Below are 24,867 nucleotides of genomic sequence, written 5' to 3' on the forward strand. Positions count from 1 at the left end.
GGAAAATACAGATATCCTTTGAAAATCATAGAATCACTAAGGGTGGAAAAGACCACTAAGACCATCTAGTCCAACTATCAACCCAATACCACCGTGCCCACTGAACTGCGTCCCTATGTGCAGAAAAGCAGGTATCTGATTTTCAGTAAGTTCTTACTTAATTTTTCTCTTTGTTTGGAATATAAAACTTTCACCAAATCCTAAATTTATTTCGTATTTTTTAATAGTGGGAAAACATATTTACTGGAAGTCCACTGAGAGCTAGTAGACATAAAAAGGACAGGATCAGGTACAAATGTTCTGTGATACCATATATTTTAAAATCCCTTTCTGGTTTGTGTGAATGACACAGAAGGAAAAAAAAAAAATTAATTGCCAACCATGACAGGTGAGAAAATTAAAAACAGAGTTGAGTATTTGAATGTCATATTTGATCTCCAGTGCTTTGGGCTCAAGTCATGGATTATACCTCTGCCACTCTGCTGCACTGGGTACCAGTTTTCCTCAGTCACAGACCAAGGGGATCATGTTAAGCTGTGAGGATATAGTTGTTTTTACTGATTATTTTAATTTGCTTCTGGCAGTGATGCTGATGCTATAAAAGTGCAGAGATTATCCCAAATTAGTTTATAACTGTGTTAACCATGCTGTTCCAGTTATTTGCAAGCATGAAGGCTAATGTCCTGTGGAAACAGGAATTGGAAGCTACTCTCTTATTTTGCATAAGCTGTCACATAGCGACATGCAATCATTTGGACTACGTATTGTAGTCTCTTTCCATGCAAAATTCCTGTCCTAGTCGATGAAGTCAATAAAAGGAGAACAGCATCTGACTCTTCGAACTGAGGTAAATTAAATGGCTCCAGACAGAGTCCGGGGCATTGCTTTGCAATTCTGCATACCCCAAAGGACTTTGGCAGTGCCAACCAGCACTCCTGCTGGCTACAACTTGGCAAGCCATCCTGTGGCCACCTCCAGTAACAGGCCTGGATACTTGTGGAAGCCAAAATGGTTAGCTGATTTGGGTGAGCTCTGTTCTATCATACATCTATGGCTGTCCCTGGGAGTATTTGTTAATAGAGATGTAGCCTTAGCACCTGCTGACCTTGGCACATCTTTTTGTAGGGTCTTTATCCAGTCTAGAACAGCTACAAATTGTTATTGTTATTAAACCCAAGCAGTCAAGGCTTGCTCTTCTATCACTGTCTGTTCCGTTCAATAACGAAGAATTCATACCATAAAAAGAAGAAATTTCAAATTTGTATGCATATGTGCCTTTTATTGTGATTGACTCATAGTTTCTTCTTGCACTGTGGTAGGTACTGAAACCCCATGTGTGTGTTTGTCATGTTTCTGGCCATCTTTCACTGCCAGTGGCTCTTTGGCTTACTAGGATATGGCTGAGAGCTGAGGTTCACTTATAGCCTACACATGGCTTCCAAGAAATACAACGGAATTAAGTAAATTAGATGTAGGTTTAAAAGCACTGTGCAAATCAAATCACGACATATTGACAGGAGGTGTCAGCAGCAGGTGGGCTGTGATTTGATCTGGTATGACTTCTTTCTGAGAAGTCCAGCAATTTTTATGCAACCAGTATAGAGTGTGTTTTTCTGTAAGTAGAGTCTAATGGATTTTACTTTTACATTTTTCTTCACTAGAGGGTGAAAAATGTGTTTTTTTTCTCACCATCTTAATCTGTTTCATAACTTTCCTTTAGTTAAAGAACAACATGTGGCCTTTAATTATAGATGCGGAGTACAGGGTGTGCTGTGCACACCCAGAAATTTGTTACAGCGTGGAAAAAAAACAGTTTTTTACCATATGTAATACAACATTTTATACTATTCTCTTTAAAGGTATTATTTGCAGAGGTAATGCAACTGATAAGGGAATATATGTATTTGAGCAAGCATTCCAAAAATGAAATATTTCGAGATTTTCTATTAACAGTAACAGCCTTTTGGTTTTTACAGTATGCCACATTATTTATTTATGCTTACTGAGCAGCAGGCACAGACTTGTAAAATTACTGTGAACTAGATTTCACTTTTTAATTTGGAACTTTCAAAAATGAAACTGCATAATGAGACATTGATAGAGAAGGATATACAAGCAATCAATCTGTTAAATTTAGTTTTGGTAGCTTGCTGGATCCCACAGTAAAGTGCATTGCTTTCCAGTGTTTTCTCTGGAATAAATGGGGAGATTAGAATAGTTTGCTGAGTTTGGCTCTGGCTGAGTGTTGACTTCAGCACTGGTGAGGTGGTTGGGGTCACTGTTCTGCTTGCTTTAAGCAACTTTTTAAACTGCTGTTTACATTTTTCTTACAAAGTATACTTAAAGATTTTCTGATTGGAGTGTCTTAAAAAGAGAATTAAATCCAAAATGAATGGGTTTCGTAAGTGTACCGAGTGGGATTATTTGTTATCTAATTCTGTTTACTTACGTGTTAAATATACATCCAGATGCTCTTAGTTTGCTCCTTACTAGGTTTATTTTGAAAGATATGCCTATCTGTATTTTCCGGTTATTGTAAACCATCACCCTGTCCATAAGTGGTCAAGTTCCCAATTTGCAGCAGTGCTCTGACTGGCCTCAGAAAGTGACCTTCCATTGCTCTCTGTGCTTAGTGACTGACCCGCTAACGGAAACAGAGGGTCTTTCTAATCCCGAATGAAGTGTTTCTTTGAGGAAATTTCCTAAAGGGGTATTTTCTTTAGCTTCTACTGGGAGTGGAGTGCAGTTGAATTTTCAGCATGGATCCCAGAGCTGCTCAGCTTTACAGAGCTTTGTGAAATTGCAGTCTTGTTCCATCCCGGGAAAGCCAATAGGATGTGGTTTCCCAAATTTGGTGTTTACAGTAAAGGAAGCTTTATGAGTCCTTTAAGTTGTCTATTGCATACATTTTATTCTTTCACCCCCCAGGAAAGCAAATTGAGTCCATTACTGAAAAAACTGTTCAAATTTTCAATTATCAGATGCCACTGAAGTTTAAGATTACACCCATGTGGCTTTCTTTCCTTCTCTGGATCTGCATTTTGCTACAGTCTTTAAGTATGGATGCTTTTTTTCTTGAGTTCAGTGTAAATTACATACACAGACATTATGTCCTTCACATTTTATGTTATTCTGGTCATTTCACGGGGACTTTCCATGCACAGGACTCACCTGTCCATGCGACACCTGAGATGCAGTTCAGTATACCATGGAAAAAAACTTGTAAAGAGGTCACACATCCAATTTTGTAACTGGGTATATTGATCTAGTAAATGTTTAATTCGTATATTACTGCAGCTGCTCAGCCAAATATTCATGATCCCTATTCATAAACCCTTCTTTCCTTCAATAATGCATAGCAGTTGCAGTTTTGACAGTTCAGTAGACAGCTGAGAAGTAGGAACAGGTTTTTGCCTATAAAGTCCCTTGTGATTTCACATGACCTTGCTTAAAATTTCTCATTTAATATATTTTAGTGGGAAAAGTTACGATGCAATAAAAACTGTATCATAATACCTGTGTTTAAAGGGGAAAAGGTATATTGACTCTGGATCTCGTGTCTAGAATAACGGATGCATAAATTGTTAGGTGAGATGGCAGGCTAGAATAGTACCAAAAGCCACAGATTTGAGGACCTGTACTACAGCCAACCCTTGGGACTACAGCTCTCTTCCAGCCCCAGGGACAGGTTGGGCCCAGCAGGCTGCCTGCCATGGGCTGCAGCAGGGCTGGTGGAGTGCTTATGGAGGAAATTTGCTCCTGCTTCAAATTTCCTTTAAAAGTGATGATTGGTTGGGACCCCTTTATTGTCAGCTGCGACCAGTTCCTTGTCCCTCAATCCAGGTGCTTGCCACCAAACACTGTGCTGTTTGCTGCAACTGCCCTGGCTGATTGCTCTTGGGATGAGTCTTCCCAGTAAAAGAGAGGGTTCTCCCAACTCCAGGGTACTTGGCTTTATGTGGAGCTCTGTGCATGTGTGATAAATGTGTGCAAATGGTGAGGATCTCTCTTCAGAGCATCTGTGACCCTCATGTGCTTTCTGCTGATAATAAAGTGTGGCCGTGTTCTACATTTAAGAACTTTGAAGCAGAAGATTTCAGGGTATTCTTCACAGCCCAGCACTTGTAGTCTTACAATTTATCCTTGGTGATGCACAGCAACTGTGACGTGTACTTTCAGGAAAAAAAAAAAAAGAAAAAGAAAAAAAAACTAGTTATTATTTTTATAGCAAGAGAGAGAGCATTAGGTGAGATGCAAGCGCAAAACCCAGGAGCCACATGGATGAGCTGACTAAAAAGACTTTTTACTTGCTCAATTCCACGTGATTTTTGTAAATTGAAAGAATGATCGTCTTGTGATTATAGAAGCTCTCTGTTTGAGTCTGGCAGGGGAGGGAGAAAACAGGAAAAGATCTTGCTAAGATTTTCCTGTGTTAGATTAATCAGGCACAGTCTATTCGCTCGCCTCCAAAAGGTCGTGTTTTCTCGTTGTCAGAGCACTCCGAGCTGCCCCGTTCCAGCTGGGGCTCACTCTCACTTCCCTGTGTCCCTGAACAAACAGCAGTGCCCAATTTGGGCAGAGTTGAGGAGGTGTGGGCCCTTCTTTGCCAGCATCCCAGTATCATTTCTGCTGTATTTTGTACAACATGAGGCCTGTCTGTGGTTAGAGAGTGAATCCTCATCCCCACAGTGTGGATGAGATAGCCATTTGTTTCTTCTGCCCCACACTTGTAAAGTAGAGTTCATCCATCTTTCTCAGCCATCTTTTCCATTTTGTCAACACTACTTTGGATGCTGCTGTCCAGCACCAGCAGTGCAGGTTCTGCCAGTCACCGCCTGACTCCATTTCCTGCTCAGTGTAATAAAGAAATAGGTGGCAGCCGCACTGTGGAGTGTGCACATACTCTGAGCACATCAGGAGAAGCAGAGGCACGTACCCCCCGTGTTGCCCTTAGACCTGGTGGCTTTGCCAGGCTGTTCCAGCTCCAACTCATCTCTCTGCTGTCGCCTTCAGTAATGAGTTTCAGCCGTCATGTGGAAAGGTAATTTTCCTTCACTACTGCCAGTACTGGAGAGCCAGACTTAAATATTTCTAGGTGTTTACTTGAACTCTACTTTCTAGTCTCCAGGCAGCTGAGTTTTGCTAAACTATGCATTTTACAAAGTTTTAGAGGGTCATTCTGCATTAGCAGAGTTTGTTGCCAAATGTGGGTGAAGCAGCAAGTACAAGATACTGCCTGCCAGGTTTCAGGGGATTTCGTGCAGTGTATTTGTTTAGAGATCAGTTGTCAAAGCTGCTTGCAAAAGAAATAGTGGGGATATAATGGCTGTGTGCTGATGAGCCATTCAAACGGATGCATGGAAAACTTACCAAGAAGCATAATGTTCAAGACATCTGCTTTATTTTGGCATATTTACATCTGTGTCATTTCTTCTGGATGTTTTTGGTTTGTTTTCATATGTCACTCCATCCTTCCTTGGAAACTCATTAAAACTCCTCTCAGGACAAAGCCAATAGAAAGCTGCTGAGTATGAAGGATAGGGGCAAGCTGCATGGTGCATTCAGCTCCTCGCCATCAGGCAGCCTCCAGCAGGTGCACCCAGGGAGGTGCAACTGGCCCAGGGGCCAAAATCAGGCTGAGGCATTACATTCAGCTGGGTTATCATGTTTGCAGCCTGGAAGGCCAATAGTATCATCAGAAGAGGTGTGGCTGGTAGGGAGAGGGAGGTGATTGTCCCTTTCTGCTCTGGCATTTTTAGTCCCCATCTGGAGTACTGCATTCAGGTCTGGGACCCCCTGCACAAGAATGATGTGGAGCTGTTGGAGCTAATACAGGGAAGGGCCATGAAGTTGATCGGGGGCTGGAGCACCTCCCTTAACAAAGAAAGGCTGAGGAATGTGATCTTCTTCAGTCTAGAGAAGACATCAAGAAGAGGCCTTGCAATACTCGAAGAAAAGTTAGAAGCAGTAGGGAAAGTGACTTTTTATGTCGTTTGATAGTGATAGGACAAGGAGCAGTGGTTTCAAACTAAAAGATTTAGGTTAGGGGAAATTTTCTTTCTGAATGGTAATTAGTGAGTCCTCATGTCTATAAATAACTGCAGTGCCAAGTATGGGTGGGAATGCTGCAATCCTTCTTGGTTAAGTCTGGAAGAGGACAAGGAGGCAAGAGCCCACCCATGCGGGGAATTTCCTTGGAACTTGCACATACCTCTTTTCTTCCATGTAGGTTTTTGTCTGAGCTTGCCCTTTCTTCTTCACATATTTCCATCTCTGCCAGCAAGTAAATGGAGTGCTTGATTTGCGAAACACTTAGAAGTAACTGCAACATAGTAATTGCACAGCTGACATGAGCCTTTTCCTCGTCCTGTGTACTGCAGGACTATGCATGTCACTGCATGAGTAGAGCTTGGTGGGGATTTTTTTAGTTTTTACTAAAGGGTCTGATGTTTTGTAAGACTGGCTGCTGCTCAGTTTCTTCCCTTTGTATTCTGTTCCAAAAATCCCTTGTACGTCTAGGAAAAATGTGACCTTGTTCTTGAAAGATGGTTTCTCCTGCTCCCACTACCCCCAAACCATACACAGATAATTCAGGTCTCTGTTTTAAGAGAATAAACCAAAATCTGTCATACATTTGTGGGATAACTGCTTGGAAAGTCTTTCCTAACACTGTGCTTCCATGCAAGGGAGCTACAAGGGTTTGGAAAAGTGTCATTCTTTACTAAGAAATACTGTGCTTAATTAATTCTTGTTCCTAGGAGGTCAACCTAGGGCACTCATTATTGTCTTAATTGGTGGTATAAATCCTGAGGCACTGGAGGGGAAAAGAAAAAGATGAGCACTTAACAACATATATATCGTTTTGGATAAGTGCTAGCCAGTTGTACAACCATCCGAGTGATATTTTATGGTTCTATTGGGTTAGGGGTCTGGTCCTCCATAAATTAGGTTAGGGGAAATTGATTTGCATAAACAAAAATATAAGAAAGTAGTAAAGTGCTATAATTAATTCCTGAGTTCTGCACTGAACCGTGTGAAGTAACTCAGAGCTCTGCCACTCAGAAAAATGTTTCTTTGATCTTCTCTTACTCATATCAAATTATATTCATTACACTTCCCATCTGGAGTTTCCTAGCAGGCCAAAAATCATCCCACAGACATTACTGAAAGGAAGTTAACTGTAACTTTTTAATTGTATACTTTTCATCTCCTTTTTTTTTTTTTTTCTTTTTAACATTTGAAGAAAGCAGATGGAAGTGCATACCAGCTCTTTCCTCTCTTTCAGTTGCTGAAGTGGAGAAGCAAAAAACCTAAGCGGTTCTTTCCCCTTACTTATTGTTTCAAGGTGATGATTGTTCTGTCTGGAGACTTTGACATGTTTGCTAAAAAGGTCAGGAGTTCAGTGAAAATCGAAGTTGTGGAAAAATCCGTGGGTAAGCTTATGGATACCGTTGTACCCTTGCTGGCTGCAGCTTGCAGCTGAATGAATGAACGGCACACGCTTCACGGCAGATTGCTCTCCTTTACACTCCTTCCCCGTGCTGGAGGTCACGCTGTCAGGAGCTGCTTTCTGCTAGTTGGAAGTGTTTTGGACTCACTGAACAAAATGGACATTTTGACTGTCAGGAGCTTGTTTTCGATGCTGGGCCGAGCTTTGTAGAATCAGAAAATGTGCTGGCATGTAAGACTTGAAAAATGGGTTTCATTTCTAGCCTTACCAGGTTAAAGGCTAATGGGCCTCTTGAATAGCTTCCTTCAAATTTTGTTGTTGAAATTGTTTTTTTTTCTTTGTCCTCTGTTGCCCACAAGACTTTTTTCTCTCCTTAAAAACTGTGAGTTTCTATCAAGCTGGCCTGGTCCTGTCCTTTCTGGAGCATTCCTACTTGGGTTACACATCTCTCATCTGCCTATCCCTGTCCACCAGAGCCTTTTCTCTTTCTAAGAAATCAGGAAACCCTAAAACCTTATGAACTTTTCAGTTTACATAAACATAATGAAAAAAAGAGCAACCATTTTTTCCCCTTTGGTATTTGCTTATAGGCCCACAAGTCTGTATTCCTGTATGCTAGTACCTCAAATTTTGTAAGTTAAAAAAAAGCCCTACTTTTAGTAGCAAATTTTGCTTTTTCCTTTAGCTGCAGAAGGTTATGGCTGCTCCTCATTTGTAGAATAAGTGGCTAGATGAGGAGATACATGAATTCCTACTGAAAAAAAAAAAACAACCATGATCAGAAAACACAGCGCACTCCCACTGTGGCCTGGCATGGAGGCTGTGTCCAGCCCCTTTTCTGCCAGGCAGCTACGTTTACTAGGTGTTCTCTACAAGCTATGGACATAGAACAGTGTTTATTCATGTTTTCGCAGAGATCTGGCTGTCCTGCCCTGACATACATAATCAGCACAATTTCTGGGCTTCCTGGCAGCAAGCCTTCCTCTACTTATTGTTGTAGCTGCTTCCATTTTGTGCAGGCACTGGTTTCCAGACACATATCAGACAATTAATTTGTTTATTCTAAAAGCCGTGACTTCCAAAGCATGATAGACAGTGCAGACATCCCGGAAAAGTGCTGTGCAGTTAAGAATTTGCTCATTTTAGCTTCCTTTTAGATAGCTGCTTTTGCAGCTTTCGTTACTTGAGGGGTCTCGTCTTCTGGTTGCAGCCATCTTACAGCCTTTTATACTGTTCAGAATCACTTAACAGCATATGCGATGTTTTCCAGGTCTTTTATAAGCCTTCCTATGCAGCTCTAGTAATAGGACTGCATGATATCAAGACATTTCAGAGCAATTAGTGCTGATTAACAACTAAAAAATTGTGTTTTCTCTGCCCTAAACTGCCCAGTGATCCTACAAGAAGGGTGGTTTTTGTTCCTTGGCTGCTGCCTCTTGTAATAAAAATACTGCAAATCATATTCAGTTCCTGAATATACCTGTGCAATTCCCTGTACACAGAGCAAAGTGTTTTTGTGCAGATCTCATCACTGAGAGCTTAAATGTCTTTGCCGATGCTTCAGAGGCAGCAGGAACTTTTCCCTTCTTGCCTATTTTTCATTCACCCTCTTTTTACTTACCCATTTTTTACCTGTTTTACAGAACTGGCAGGGATACAGGGTTACTTGAATGACTAGAATAAATAGATTGAAAAGAAGCTATGTATGACAAACAAGTTTGCTCTGTGAAAAGGTACATATTTACATGTTCCCTGTGTCACTGTTAAGCTGATAGCAGAAGTTTCAGGTATGTCCTGAGTTGGGTTTTCTATTCAGTTGTTTTGTATTTTTCCCTTCAAAGCTCAGGCAGTCTGAGTTTATGAATGACTGATACCACAGAAGAGCCTTTCCTATTCCTTTGTTTCTTTTATGGTAAAATAGCAATACGCTTCATTCAGAAGCTTATTTTGCAAATTTACAAAGAATAGCCTCTAAATCTGCAGGAATCATAGCAGGCTGGCTGTATTTGGGGGTAATCAAAGCTGAACCAGATGAACTGAACAGGCTGTTTAACAGATTGAGCTAGAAATAGCCCTCCTCTGCTGATTACCCTATCGCTTGCTTGCAGTGCAGTTTTTCAACTTGTAAGCTTGCTGCATCTGTGAATAAGAGTTGGCATGCTCTCTGCTGCCAAAATATTTTTAAGAAGCTGTTGAGACCAAATGATCCATTCACATGATATGCTTTAATTCAGCTTTCAGTCACGTGACTTGCTGAAATCAACCATACAGTGAAGGACAAAGGTTGGTGTAGATTCCCTATCAGATAGGTAAGGGTAGCAGTTCATGCTAACAGTTCTGTAAGGCTTTATCTGCTTGAATATTTAACATCATTTTGAGGGCTTATCCTTAAGCCCTCCTTTGTATTCAGATAACCAGTTGCATGATGGCATTCCAAATAGTATCAAAAGAGTTAATGTTCTCTGCAGGTGGTGCTGCTCTGTATGGAGCTCTTTAATTTTTGACACACTAACAGATAACTACAGAAATATGTGGCGAATGGGCTAGAGGGGATTTTTTGGCATTGTTTTCAAGTTGCATTGGCTAAATCTGTTATCTAGTTTTAAGCAGTAAACCTAGTAAACTGGGTTTATTTGCTGCTTGGTACATATAGTTTCACGTATCCCTCTCTGCTTTCAGTGCAGCAGGTAAGATATCAACACAATTAAAAGTGAAAAATAATCTGTCTGCACTGCCAGTGCTGAATGCTCAGAGAACACACGCTGATACAATAGATTTCTGAATAATTTATACTCAGCATTTTTTCCTTGCGCTGGGTAAATGAGGACGCCTAATGTGGCATGGTCAGAGTGATACTCTATCTGTCATCCATTAAGATAACAAGATTGGTGGGCCTGGGAGGAGCACAGCATGGTGTGCAGAAAAGATGAGATTAAAAATTGAAATATCTATCCAAAATGCTTTGTGTAAGGGCTGCCAGTAACTGCAGCTCAGAAGAACAGAATTAATTCAAAAGTGTGATTTCTCTGAAGCTTTGTTTGTCTTCGTGAAAATAAAAACATGAGTTCTATGCTCCTTTCAAAAGTTGCACATAAAAGGAGTATTAGAGCAAATCAGTGTTCCTGATAGGTCTTGGTAGGTTTCTGTACTTGAAATTCAAGCACTTTGTAGGTGCTATCAAAACCAATTATGTATCACAGTAACGCTTTATGTCTCACAGAAATCTTTTGTCTTTATATTCGTAGCACATTTTAAATTACAAAGAATCATCTGTGCTTGTTTTTGGCACAGGAGCGTCTCATCTCCCATCACAGAGTGTTAGTTTGGAAGAGTTGCTCAAATATTTGCCTAAAAAATTGTTCACGTAAATAGTGAGCAGAACAAATTCCTTTTGAGGTGAATGTATTTGTTTTCCAAAACCCAGAAGCACTTGAAGTCTGTTAATACACAAATAGTGATTGTACGATTTGCTGCCTCCAAAATTTCTGACATCTTAAGGTTGGGTTGCATTCAGACTTTTTTTTTTTTTATGTTTTTTAAGGAACCCATTGCAGACGTGAGCTCAGATTAAAGTCACTTGAAAAAGTAGACTCATTTCTAACTTTGCTACTTTAGGGTGGTGAGGCGCTAGCACAGGCTGCTAAGAGGAGCAGTGGATGCCCCATGTCTGAAGACATTCAAGGCCAGGCTGGATGGGGACCTGGGTAGCATGATCCAGTGGATGGCAGCCCTGCCCACAGCAGGGGGTTGGAACTAGCTGATCTTTCAGGTCCCCTCCAATCCAAGCCATTCTGTGGTTCTACAATTCTTAGTGAACATAGAGCAAACAGACTGGATATAAACAGTACTGGGTGGTGTTAGCCTCCCACCTAATATGAGAGAGAAGAAGTGTGGACACGGTGTGTAGGTCTCCGCTATTCGGAAGGCAGCCATGGTGTGGTTTATTTGGGTTTCTCTGCACTGCAGGGCAGCAGGTTCCCAACTGGCCCATTATTGTGACCCACAGAGCAGTCCCTGGCTGCAGAGGCGCCAGTAGCCAAAGCAGGTGATGTGCAGGTACCTGGGCTGGGACAGAGGCAGACTCCTGTCCCGTCTCATTCCGGCTCTTGATGAAATCTGTGGAACGAGATCAGCAGGAAACCACACTGCCACGGGCAGTTCATCACATCCTCGGCGGGGCAATGAGTCAAATACTTTGGGGATGTGGAGGAGCCACAATCAAGTGCAAGCCTGTCACATACCTGCCGGGGGATATGCTCAGCAATGCTTGTACTTAGGTTTTGTTGTAGCACAGTGCGAGCGAGCACAGAAACTGAAGTGGTGCAGGCTGCTGGCCCTTCAGTTTTGGAGGCGAGCAGCCATTTTTCACAGTTGCTGGCAGCCTGCCTTCCTGTTGTGGCCAAGCCCTGTGTGCAAATCACTGTCTTCTATGCTCATCCCTTAGGCTGGCCCCATGTGTGACGTGGCACTGAGCCAGGCATGTGCATGATCTCGGGTGCCTGGAGTGTGTCTGCTTGTGTTTATGGCCCACACTATAAACCTGACGCTTGAGGTGAGACAAACTGGACGGAGAAAAAAATCCCCGAAGTTCTGAACAGGTTTCTGGCATAGAGGTTTTCCTTGTGAGCAAATACTTTCGTCAGCCTGCCCTCAGATCTGGGAAACCATCTGGGCATGACCCTGCTGGGTTTGCCACCCCACACTTGTGCCCTCGCAGTGCAAGGCTTGTGGAGGCAGCGCTCAAAACCAAGCTGCGGAACTACATAAAAACTGCTTGCCATTTTGTACTTGAAGAACGGCCTATTGCTCCCTGTTTGATGGTTTTGTTTTGGCTTTTGTATGCAAAGAAACTAAATAGTATTTATAATCTGCGCGTTTTTCTTAGTGCCTGTCCAGAGACAGATCAAATCTTTTTAGTGGCAGACTGTTGAGGTTTTAAGATGAGCTTACCACAAATATAAGTAGAAGTAGTATCTTACTATTGTGTTGCAGAAAAGTACTTAAGGATTGTCCCTGGGAAACGGGTCCTTAGTTTTGAGCAGAACCACATTACAGCTTTTTTAAAATTAAAGATTTTACATTATCAAATTCACTTTTCTTTCTGTTTTGTGAGTGAACTCAGGAAGAACATCAAATGAAGGTGAAAGAGTTTGTAAAAGAACAGCCTAGGCTTCCACAATACTTTCTTCTGTATATTTCATTTTATGTAGAGAGCTGGAGAGCTTAGGCTGTTGTAGGAACTCTTAATTTCAAGCTGGATATCTGCTTTTTCTATGTTTGTTCTCTTAAGCCTTTTATATTAGCAGTGAGTTCATGAATGCTTTATGCTTGTCATCTGTGGAAGTCAGATCACCTTCTTCTGTTTGGCTTTGTGGTCAACTTTGTGTGCTAAAGGCTGAAGTAGCCTTCTCTACTTTCCGTCGTGATGTGTTGTAATTAGACCCTAGGTTAGAAGAGCCTGTGTCTAAATATGAGAACAAATGATCACTCAGTGGATCACATTAACCTCTGCCTACATTGGGTGAAGTACAGTTATATTTGGGAGAACTTGTTCACCCTTTTCTATGTATTGGGTGACACTTTTGAATTTTAGGTAGTTCTTCTTTCAGTAAATCTGAAGTTGCTTGAGCATGGATGACTGACAGCTGATGCCCAAAGGAACATGCAGGCAACAGGGAGGCTCTAAGAGCTGCTTATATTAAATTACTCCAGTTGTTCAGTGTGGTGAGACAGTTGTTGCACGACTGTTATATTTGTTTTTTCAAGCCATTCTGCTTCCTGCCATGTTAGGCTGATGTTAGGAGTTTTAGGAATTTAGCATTTAGGAATGGATTAAATCAGAATGACTTCAGGGCAAGCTAGCAGTCTTGGCTTACCCTGCCTCCTGCCACCTAAGATTTGGTGGCGGCTTATGGAGACCCTCGAACCAGGACAGTTCGCAGCTTCTCTCAACAATAGCAGACGTCAGGGACTTCTCACAGTTTTAGTTAGCATCATCAACGATTACTAGAGAGTCAGGTATTGCAATTAGGGGACTATCAAAGCAAGAAACTAGTATGTAGATATTAGCATAAATTTTATTCTCTGAAAGAAACAAATGTACTCTCTTACCTATTTTCCCTTGCAAACATTAAAGCAATGTTAATGAGCCAAGTGGGGAATGTAAGGTAGCAGTGTTATTGATAACTTTTAAAAGTTTTATTTATCTAAACAAATGGCTTTAAATACTTCTGCTGTATCCTGTATCTTAAGAAACAAGTGAAGTGTTTTTTGTTAGTTCTTTGATGATTCTATTAACTATCTTCTAAATCAGAGAAGTTAACTTCAGGATAAGGCTTGCCTGTGCAAGAACAGCAGAAAACTCTTGCCAGAGGTTGTGTGATTAAGGAGGCATTTTTCAGTTCTGAGTGATTTTGAGGTATTTTCATAACATTAGCATCTATAGCATGTTGGGTGTGCAAGGAATTTATGACCATCCCTTACTGACCGTGCCTGCCCTACCACTCCCTGATTGTATGGCCAGAAACTTTCTCAGTTAACTCTGAATGATAGGGTTTGGGGCTTTTGAATTGCTTAAATCTCTGTGATTCCTTTTAGAAGAGCCAATTTTATAGCTTACTATGATTACATCTTCAGACTTATGCATTGTGGGTACAGAGCTATCATCTGTGGCGTCGCATTTACCACTTCCCTGTGGGGTATGAACATGTGACTGGTTGAAGAGCCTTAACCTCTCAAGCCCTCCAACAAATATTAAATTGCTAACTCTTCTTCCATAATGCTATGATGTTGACTGAAATGTGACCCTGGCACTTGATGAAATGATTTTCAAAATCTGAGTGAGAAGGTTAAATGGTACTGTCAAACGTCCAGATGTCTGTTATAGAAACACTTTCACTGAATATCTGGGGGTAGATCTCTAAAATGCTTAAAGTAATCCTCTTTTTTCTTCTTCATTATTATATGATATTATCTACAGCTTGTTTTTTTAGTTCAGATAAAGAAATTAACTCAGTTTTGCCTTTTTTTCTGTGCCAGCTAATCTTGCCATTTATGACTGTTTTTTACTTGCCGAAGAAGGAATCTAGGCAATTGTTGTTCCCTGAGTATAAACCAGACCTCTAGTTCTCCTTAATTTCTGTTCAAGATCATTATAATTACATGATTATTTTCACAGCTGTATCTAAATCAGAAAAATGCTGTAATTGGTGACTTTTACAAGTTTACAACTCAATAACCTGATGCTGGAACTCTTCCACCTGCAGAAGCCTAATTAATTGCGTAGGAATTCAGACAGCTAAAAGACCTGGGTTTCAAATTATTTCACTTCTTAACATGCAGCATTCAAACTACCAAATGTATGTGGATATTTATTAAAAAAAAAAAGGAATCTTTAGGCTGAGAGAGACTCTTGGTTGCTGGATGAGTATTAGACTTCCAAGTGGATCAATTAAGAGAGCATTGTTTACCCAGCTCAGTTTTTATTTGAACCTTCTTATAAAAATCTAGGGCTCCATTTCCTGAGTGGTGTTAGTAGTTTTAGTTTCATTTATTTTGGCTTTCGGTTGTATTATTTAATTAATTTTTACTTAAGAGATGAGCCTCTATGCTGCAAAAAACAGTATTTAATTATAATAACAATGAGTCTTTAAAGATGCCATACTCCAATTACAACTTTGAATTTATTTTGTTATTTTAAATCAATGTTAGTGCCTGTCTCTAAGAGTTATGGGAAGCTCAAAGGTTTATTTGATTTCTTTTTTTCTTGATTTCAGGGCTTTTTCCGCAGGAGTATCCAGAAGAACATGGTTTACACATGTCATAGAGATAAGAACTGTGTTATCAATAAAGTTACCAGAAATCGTTGCCAGTACTGCAGACTACAGAAGTGCTTTGAAGTGGGAATGTCCAAAGAATGTAAGTTGTCTTCAGAAACAATATATTCTTTGTCATACCCTAAGTATATGTGTATGACAGTCCCAAGGGAAGAAAAAATTCTATGCAGTTACACAGTTGAAGCCAATGTCTACATTCATATGCACAGAAAGGAGTTTGAACTTTGCACACAACGTACTTTACTAACTTCTGAGCTCTCAACTTTGCAGCTTAAATGCTGTCTAAGAACTAATAGAGCAACGTGCTGCTTGTGCAATGTGACCAAACTGTGTGATGTGAAAAGTTTCTAAGTGGGTCATTTCACTTAGTAAAGCAAAAAAAAACCAAAAACACAGATGCTTGCTTTAAGTTTGAATTATCTCCCCTGTATTCCAGAAATCACTCCAAGGAGTATGGGGGAAATAATGCTGGCTTCTTAAGCTCTGTTTCAGTCTTTCCTCAGCCATAGTTACCAGCTCGTGGCTTTGCTGCCTGGCAAGTCTGGGGGTCAGCTCAGGGTATCTTTGTGCAATGACCTTCTGATGGCCTATGTGCAGCACGTAACAGCCATCTTCAGCCTTGCACCTTCTCCCTTGTCCCAGTGTAGATGCTTCTGCAAAGAGACTCTTCTGATGTTAACACAAGCTTACACTGGTGGTACAGTTTAAGCTGATGGTACAGTGGCTTTGAGTCTTCTGTTCTTACTTGTTGGAGTCCTTTTGAAAGGTAAAACAAGCTGATTAATCTTTTTCTAAACCCACAAAGGCAGTAAACTTGACTACAAACAAGTACTGTCAAGTACACACCACAAAAAATGATTTTTCCATGCCTTCTTTTCTAGAAATCTCAGTTATGCTCTTCAAATCAGCATTTTAAAATATACAGATAGAAATTTGCAATTTTTCCCTTTTTCCATGTTGTTGATATCCCTGTCAATCAGGAAAATCTAGCTAAAAAAAACTAATCTCAAGTTTCTAAGGGATAATGCTTAAAAGATTCTCATTTTTGAGACAACAGTGAGAAATGTAGTGATGGCAGTAAGAAAAAAATCTTTGGCATAGTGACTTTCTTGAATATTGAGGGTTTTTACCTCTGTCAGGGATGTTCCTGACTTCAGTAGATTAGTTCACATAATAAACTGTGTACAAATGTGGAGTTTGGGCAAAAAGAAGGAAAAAAATTTCCTGATACCACTTCCTTACTTTCCTTCACTCAATCTCTCCTTAGCGAGACTTCAAGATTGGACAAAAAAATGAACATGAGACATTTATGATGGAATCGTGATTTTAAATACGTTCTCATCTTCAGCATTTATCCTTCCTGAGTTGCATTAGACTTCTCAGTAGTTCTATTCTGCATCCTTGGGTAGGAACAGGCACAGAAACAGGTCCCAGTGCCAAATTGTTCTATCCTGTTTTTATTCTTTTTTTTGTTCTCTCACTCTCTCCTTCTCCAGAAGGAGCCAGAGAACGGGCCAGATACATGTTTAGGATGACTAAAAATGTTTCCACTTCCTTCCCTCAAAATCTGAAAACTGTGGTTGCTGAAAATGGCTCAGCATCAAGTCTCAAGGAAATGGAGTAGCAAAGAGGTCTTAGGTTTTCCATGACTTCACTGTCCTTGTTGTTGGGGTTTCTAGTTTTCTTGTGCAGTTGAAATGCAGCTTTATTAGAGTACAGGTTTAGGAGGGAGAGTATAGACTACTGAGAGTAGTCATGCAGAAGATGTCTTGTGTTCAAAGATTTATGTAACCTACTATGAGCACCAGCGACCACAGCACTTACCTGCATGTCAAATATCTTAGGGTGAGAAATAGAATATGACAATATCATAGATTGTCACAAGAGTCATCTTAGTGCTATTATTTATAGTAAATGAAATGTCCAGATAATCCTAGGAGGCAGCCTGTGGTAATAGCAGTAGTCCTGCCCAGAATTCCTTATCTTTTTGCAAAAAGAGTAGTTGATGATAACAAGCACTGTATATAGATTTACTGAATGGAGACCACAACAAGAGTCAAGGAAGAGGTAAGCATCAGTAGTCTAAGTGCAAAGATGTACAGAGATGCAAGATGAAATGAGAAGGATGTTGTTCTTAGCTATATGACTGCAAATATATCTGTACATATGAAACTTCTTTGTTGATAAAAACGATGTAGTTTGGGGAAGAAGAAAGATTTCTTCAACTCAGCGTTTGCTGGCCTTGGATTTTGAAGGATTTTATTGCTGACGTGAAATAGTAATCTTATTAAACACTGTAGAGTCACATCAGAGTAGGCTTTGGAAATACCAGCAATGTTGCTAACATATTAAGTAAAGTTATTTAGGATAACTGTAAAGTGCCTATTAGATAATAGATGTTTTTTTCTCATGGGATAATTGAAGTTTTACAAGCAAGAATTAAGGTTTTGATCTGCCTATTTCCTAGGGTTAACACAGTGAAATTGCCATTTGGCAGTTGCCTTATCTAAACCGCTACAGGCTCTGAAAGAGGGGATACCAGACAGGAGGGGGAGCTCAGAGGATCCTGGGGGAGAAGTGAGGGATGTCCTCCAGCTGTGTTTCTGTAGAAACTATATGCAAAGGGGTAGAGAATTATTTTAAATGTCATCAATTTGCAGAGCATCTTGTCTTCTTGGTTTAGAAACTAAGATTGAAGTGATTCTGTGTTATCCCTTCATACGCAGGAACTTCTCAACTCTTAAGAGATTTGATAAACTATTTTCTTATCTGATCTTCTTTCGTAAGTGTCTCCAGGTTCCAACTCTTATTTCTTTTATTTCTTTAGAAGTTTATGTAAATGAAGGAGTAGTTGTCAGAGGGCTTTCCCCCCCCTTTTTTTTGTAGGAGGTAGTTATCTCCCCGAATAACTTACTGGCATTTTGCTATTTTGCTTTTCTTTCTTCTCACAGTTCTCTTACCTTGTAATATGAAAGCTATGAACAAAGGATAGAAATAAGTTTCAGAGAAGTCTCATAGGGAAACAAGCCTACAGTGTTCAAACCAGTCCCAAATGGGGAAGGTAATCACAGTGGGCAGCTGCAAATAGGAACCACAAGGGTCAGTTCCCAGGAGCTGAGGAGGAGCAAATGCAGAATTTCAATATATAGAGTAATCAAAGCTTAAACGCTATGGTCATGTTCTTATTTGTTCTGCCTTTAAAAGGCATGCTAAAGTACTTGCATATGCAGCACCTTTTGAATTTAATGAGTGTTGCACACAAACATCAGAGATCAGAACTTGCTGCCTAGCCAGTGTTATAAGTAAGATTTTAAGGATGGAGATGCGGTGTGTTGGAAGAGAAGAGACACTGAGCATTTCTTGTATGCTTTTATCTTGTTTTGGAGAATGAAGTGAGACGAAGGAATGCACCAAATTTGCATTTCTTTATAGGTTGTTTTGTTCGTAGAGGGGAAAAAAGCTATCTTCGACCCCGTTTTAGTCCCCAGATCTGATCAAGAGAGGTCAATAACAAGCCTGCCTCCAGGGCACCAATGGAGCTATTTGTATTGTGATAATATCTGCAGGACCCAGCTGAAACTGGATCCCACTAGCACAGGGACTGTCTTTCATTGTGTAGTTGCTGTTGCAAAAAGTTTGTGCTCCAAACAGACAAGACAAAAGGTGTGAGGGGAAACGACTCAGTGATGGCAGGCTTATCATCCTACAGCTGGGCAAAAAGGACTTTGAAACAAAGCCCTGCTGTCTTTCCTCACATCCCTGGCTTCAAAAACTCCTGAGCTTGTGTTCCTGCAACCTGAGCTGCACCTCTAAGTAGAGCCAAACCTTCCACTAGCAGTGTGTCACATTTAGGTCTTGTTGTAAATTCATTTGTGAGTGCTCAGAAGGTCATTCAGAAGTGTGTAAGTGCAGCTGAAGCTCTGAACCCAACTCCAAAAGATCTCTCTCCTTTATATCCTTCCAGCCTGTTAATTTTTTCTTAATTGACCTGTAGAGACAAATTGTGATCACATAGGATTTTTTTTTTTTGCTGTCACTGAAGTGAGAAGGCAGTAAGGCTGACACTGCCTTATTATGTGATTGAGAGCCTTAGGAAACTAACCTTTGCCCTTTGATTACGTGATCTCTAAGCTAATGTTGAAGCACCATCCTTGGCCTGACCCCAGGTGTCAGCAAGAAGCACTCTGTTGTCTGAATGCACAGACCTCAGTCCTTGGGAGTTAACGAGAGGTCACACGAACACTGCTGCCTTGCACAATTAAGGGAGCACGCGGGAAGCTGGGCAGAAGTCTAACATGATAAAATAGACTCTTTCAATCAGGATGCTGGAATGTATAGTTTGTAAGGTGAAACCTACCCTAAAGGAAAACCTAAACTGGATTTATTCCAGGGTACAGGGGAAGGAAAACGAAGCTTCCTTCTGCCACAACTGCTCAGCTTAGCCTAGCAACTCTTCCACTTCCATCCTTCCTCTTACAAAATATAGCCTGCAAGCATTTTCACTGTGCTTGGTGAACCATTGGGTCCATCTCAGACACACTCCCAGACCATGTACTGTGGTGTAGTGCAGAAAAGCCCTCTGTGCTGGCATCAGCCTCATCTGCAGTGAGCTCTAATAGAGCAAAATTATGTTTATAAAGGCACAGAGTTATTGTTCCAGATTGCTTCAATGCACTGAAGCAATGTTCAGATTAGTAAATCTGCTTACAATTAACCTCCCCGGAGGGAGAGAAAGGAGGAAGGCAGGGAATGCTGGGGAATTACCATGAAGTGGAAAGAATCCAGGTTTTGTGTTCTGAATTTGTTTTTTTTTTTTAAGCTTGCTCAGAAATGTGTGTTGCTTTTTGTCACAGACTTCAAAGTCCTATGATATTTAAATATCCATGCTTCTCAGAACATATGATTACATTCTGCTACTGAACAATAGATTGAATTGATTTACTTACTTTAATTCTGGTTTAAATCAGCAACCAGGAAGCATCAACTTGAAGAACTGTCATGTTTATATTTTCTACTTTATACTCCTGTTTCATTTTCTTCCAGACTCTTTACTGAAGTGCAGTTCCATCTCCCATGAGTTGCAGAGTAGAGGGCTAGTCTGTGTAGCTGCATTTCGGAAGCTCGTGCTGATGATCTAATGTAATTTTAACATGTATTAATTAGAGTGCATGGAATCTTCATTTAAATGCTTTAATTCAGAACTGAAGTGGTTTGTTTTTTTTTTTTTTTTTTTCCCAGCTGTAAGTACTAGATGTAAGAATTGCTTTGCTATGGGCTAGATTTTTAACTAGATGCCTAAATACCATACAGTGGCTGGGGGCTTTTTCAAACATTCCAGAGTAGTTACCTCGCCTACTGACTCACATTGGTTCCTCAAGAGGCACAATTGAAAGATCAGAGTAGAAATCAGAAAACCCTGAATTCTGTTCTGGGACTTCTCTCCAAATGTTACAAGCTCATTAGACTCATTTTTCTCTCTTGATAGAAGAAAATTACGACTCTTTTTACTGACCTTGTATTATAAGGTGAAATATATAAAGTGTGAAAATACAAAAAAAAAAAATTAAAGAATTTGAGTATGCAGATATTGGAGAAACAGTAATCAAGCTATACAGATCCCTGTTTTTTCAGTTTGTTCATTAAGGTTGTGTGTTTCTTTCTCAATTTCTGATCAGAATTCTTTCAGTCTGAGGAACCGGAGCCTTTTAAAAGTCACCCACAAATACTCAGTATCACTGATGGGGATAATTGTAAAATCAGAGCAAAACTAGCATAAAAGGTCTTCCTGCTACAAAATACAGTTTTCTTCTGTCATTCTGTCCTCTGTTAGAGATAACGCACACTTTGCCATGCTTGATAGCCGAAAATGATTTATATACAATTAATATTCTGTCATAAAGAACTGATTTCTACTTTTTTGCATGCTGCTTCCCATCATTAAAGAAACATCTTTTGCTTTTTACATCGATTTCACGTCTTATAAGCGTTTATGCTTTTCCTTTTTTCTCTTCAGAATGATCTCTCTTCTGTGCTTTAGCCTTTCCTCCTGATTTTGCATGGCTTTCACTTGCCAGCTTTAATGTTTGAAGGAGCAACTTAGGTTGAATGTTATTATTCATAATTTACTCTATGTTCTGTGAAGATGGTTATGTAATAGCAGTAATTGCATCAACTCACCTAATGAGCTTTCCCTCCAGTGCCATGTACAGCAGATTAATAGCCCATGAATTCATTTGCAGCTCGTTGTGTTTCAGAAAAGTATTTCAGGCAGCAATTAATAAACTGCTAAAGAAAATAACGTAAAAAATGATTTTTTTTATTATGTTAACTCTCCAGCTGAACAATTTATTGGCACCTTCCCTGATGCGGCTAAGTAAATTCTCTCCTAATTTCTCAAGCAGAGTGTGATTAGTGAACCCTGCTCAAGTCAAGACTCTTTGGTAATTAGTCTGATCTTTATATCCTAAAATGCTAAGAAGTACAAATAGAGTCCTGAAGTTCTCTTTTCTCTTCTGCTCATTGCCTTTCAGGCATTGCACAAATGTCTGCAACTTTAAATCATAGCATGCTAGTTCTGCAACATTTATTTTTTTTCTTCCTCACAGAGAAAATTGTGTAAGCTAAGAATTGAAGACCCCAGCCAATAAACAACCCTTGGCACTGGTTTTGTGTTTCTTTTTAGCAGCTCCAAACCTCCCAAGTGTTGGAACTGAGCCCGGAGGCAGGAGCAGGGACCTGGAGAGGGGCAGAGGTGCTGCTGTCCCCAGGGAAATTACCCAGGGGTCAGATGCCACTGGGGAGGGACATTTTGGAGAAAGGCATGGAGAGAGGAGGGAGAACAAGGGACCTCCTGCATTTGACAGTGTCAGAGGGAGTGAGGTAGTCAGACTGGGATGGGAGAAGGGCAGCAGCGAGATTTTGGGCCCTGGGGCTGCCTCTGTGGGGGATTCTCTGCAGAGAGGGAAGACAGCATTGCGCATGGCCAGCCTGGCTGCCCTAGAATTACTCTTTCCATTCCTTTTTTTTTTTTTTTAAATTCATTAAATTGACTGTCTTTGTCAAGATTTTGATGTTTTGCATAATTTCTTGTTCAAAGGAAGCAGTTACCTTTTTTTTTCTCCTCCTCCCTTTAATCCAAAGGAAGCTCTGGGCCTTGCCTTGTCTTTAAAAGCAATAAAATATATATATCTTAAAACCTTTTCCCTCATTTTGGGCTCTTGAGGACTGAGTAAGCATAAAGGGAATCCCTTCAATAAGCTCACACAGAGATTGATTGCACGTCCTCAGCTGGAAGTTGCATTAAGACTCACTCACTGAGGTATGGCTGCCTCAGTGAACTTGCGGCTGCTCCCGGCGGTCTCTATGACAACGTGGACCCTTGCAGAAGTTACCAGATGCTCTCCTCAGCCTTTGTCCGTGCCTGTAAATTCTAATCCTGCAGGACTGTGAGTGTGTACCCTTCTTACCTTCTGCTTAACAAGGTGTTTTATTAAAGTTGTGGCAATTCTGGAGGTACTATGCTAACTGCTTTCACGGCAGGACCCAGTAATGCTCTGAAACAGATGCCCCTTAAGAAAAGAAAAAGTGTCAATTAGATGTCAGGAACTTTTGGACTTTCTGAATGCCTCTTGATCTTCTATGGAGGAAGTTCAGCTGAATGACATGGAGACCTTGTATGCATAACTTGTCTGTAAGAATAACAACTGTATAACTTGGAAATAATTACAGCCAGAGAAAAGCACAAAGCACATACAGTCTAATTTTTTCAAAGCAGCCAGGGCCTACATCTGCTGCACACTCAAGTGAAATACGTGTTACTATTCAGCAGCTTTATTAAAGCGCTCTTACCTGATTGAACCCTTTCTTACTTTAAAGAGAGCACAAACTCATAGACCGGTCATGTCTCTGTTGATATTCAGTTTCTGTGGCAGTCCCATGGCACCTCCTTCAGAGGTCTGTCTCTATTGTGGGAACGGTTAGCGGCAATGAAACTTCAGAGTTTTCATTTCACACCTTTGTGTATGTTCACTTCACATGAGTCTGATTACCTCTGTGGTCTTTTTCTGTTATTTCTTGTTGCCCACTTTGGTTTTGGCATGTGGGGGGCGGGGGGGGTTGGAGTTATTGTAATGCGCTGACTCTATGCATTCATTGTCAATAGCCTTTACCACCACTTGAGTTTAGTATCCAAACCACTGTCATGCAGGAAAAAAAAAACAACTGTGTTATCCTTTCTGCCTTGTGCCAGGCAGTGTTGCTATAAGAGCAGATGGGAAATCTGGAGGTAGTCTGTCCCTGCCTGGCTCATGCGCTCGAAAATGCAGGGCTGAGGCCACGCTTGCTTGGTCATGCAGACATAACGGCTGAGACCCCAATCCCATGACCTCAAAAGCTTTGTTTCAGAGCTTCCATTCTTTCTTTATGCACTCAGTTCACTGCTTCCTATTCCTCATTCAGATCATTTTCTTGTTTGGGGGCATGGGGCATCGTTGATGCATCTCTTTTTCCTAATTGCCGTTGTGCCATGTGATTGTGCTTTCTACTGGCACCTTGTGGTTTCTCTGCTGACTGTAGCTGTGCATTTTATTTTCTGCCTTTGAATGCTTTTCTTATTTTTGGATGTTGAATCTGACCGATGGAGAAATTTGATGAGATAAATATCAGTATGAGAACGAGCAAATTGCCAGTGTCCTGGACCTTGAAGCTAAACATGGCTTATTTGGTTGTCAGGCCAACCTGAAAATGTTATCTGCAATAGTCAAGGTTCATGAGAAGTGCCATAAATTGTTCCCAAGATTTCTGGGATGACTGAACTGCTGCAACCTAAAAGTGCCTGCAGGACTCAGTATCAGAGGAGACACGTTTGGTCCTTACACACAGGAGAACATATGAGAATGCGTACATCCTCCTGATGATTTGTATCTGCAAACTTACTCCTCCGTTTTCCTGGTGATGCTTTCTCTGGAGATGCTTTTGTTGTAGATAGTTTTTTTTTCTGCAGAATGCAAAGAAGCAAAGACTGTGCTGACCTCCCAGTGGGAGTGACTCCTGTACTGATAGCCTGGAAGATAAAAAGAAGCCACTTGGAAATGAGTAGGCTCTCAAAGACTCGTTAAGAAGATCTCTACATAAGTAGATGAGGCCATGGATTTCCCCCTGCTGCTGTCAGACTCTTACAGTTTGCTTTCATACACTGTATGAATTGTTATAGCAGAGGGAGTTTTCCATTGCCATGCCTGTGATAAGCCAGCTGACACATTGCAACTCCTCCTACAGGGATGTTAGCCCTAGGACTATGCTATAAAAATAGCCCTGATTTGTTTTCAGTTTGACTTGGTATCACATGCTCAATTTAAAATACATTGGAACAGTTAATCTCCTGTTTCTTAGTGCTCACATGGAAAGTGTACGGGCTTTTTTAAAGTTAGATGGCATCCATGCTGGAGAAATAACACCCTCTTTATCCTAGCTAAAACATCATTCTGTTGTGAATACTAGCAAAAGAAAGATCATAACGCATTGGGATTTTCAGTTTTCTTTGGCCTTGTAAAATTTAACAGGAACAGTTTTGCCCCATCCCAC

General features: G+C 40.6%; 1 protein-coding gene across 3 annotated transcripts in view; it reads left to right on the plus strand.

The window, feature by feature from the left end:
* The window catches only part of RARB (retinoic acid receptor beta), a 311,624-nt gene that overhangs the window by 251,449 nt on the left and 35,308 nt on the right, over positions 1–24,867 (plus strand). For all 3 annotated transcript variants that reach the window (XM_031553940.1, XM_010712869.2, XM_003207191.3), the window contains one exon: positions 15,226–15,367. In XM_031553940.1, coding sequence (XP_031409800.1) covers positions 15,226–15,367 — 142 coding nt within the window. The remainder of the gene's footprint in view (positions 1–15,225; positions 15,368–24,867) is intronic.

Source organism: Meleagris gallopavo, chromosome 6 (genome assembly GCF_000146605.3).
Source record: "Meleagris gallopavo isolate NT-WF06-2002-E0010 breed Aviagen turkey brand Nicholas breeding stock chromosome 6, Turkey_5.1, whole genome shotgun sequence".
Lineage (NCBI taxonomy): Eukaryota > Metazoa > Chordata > Aves > Galliformes > Phasianidae > Meleagris > Meleagris gallopavo.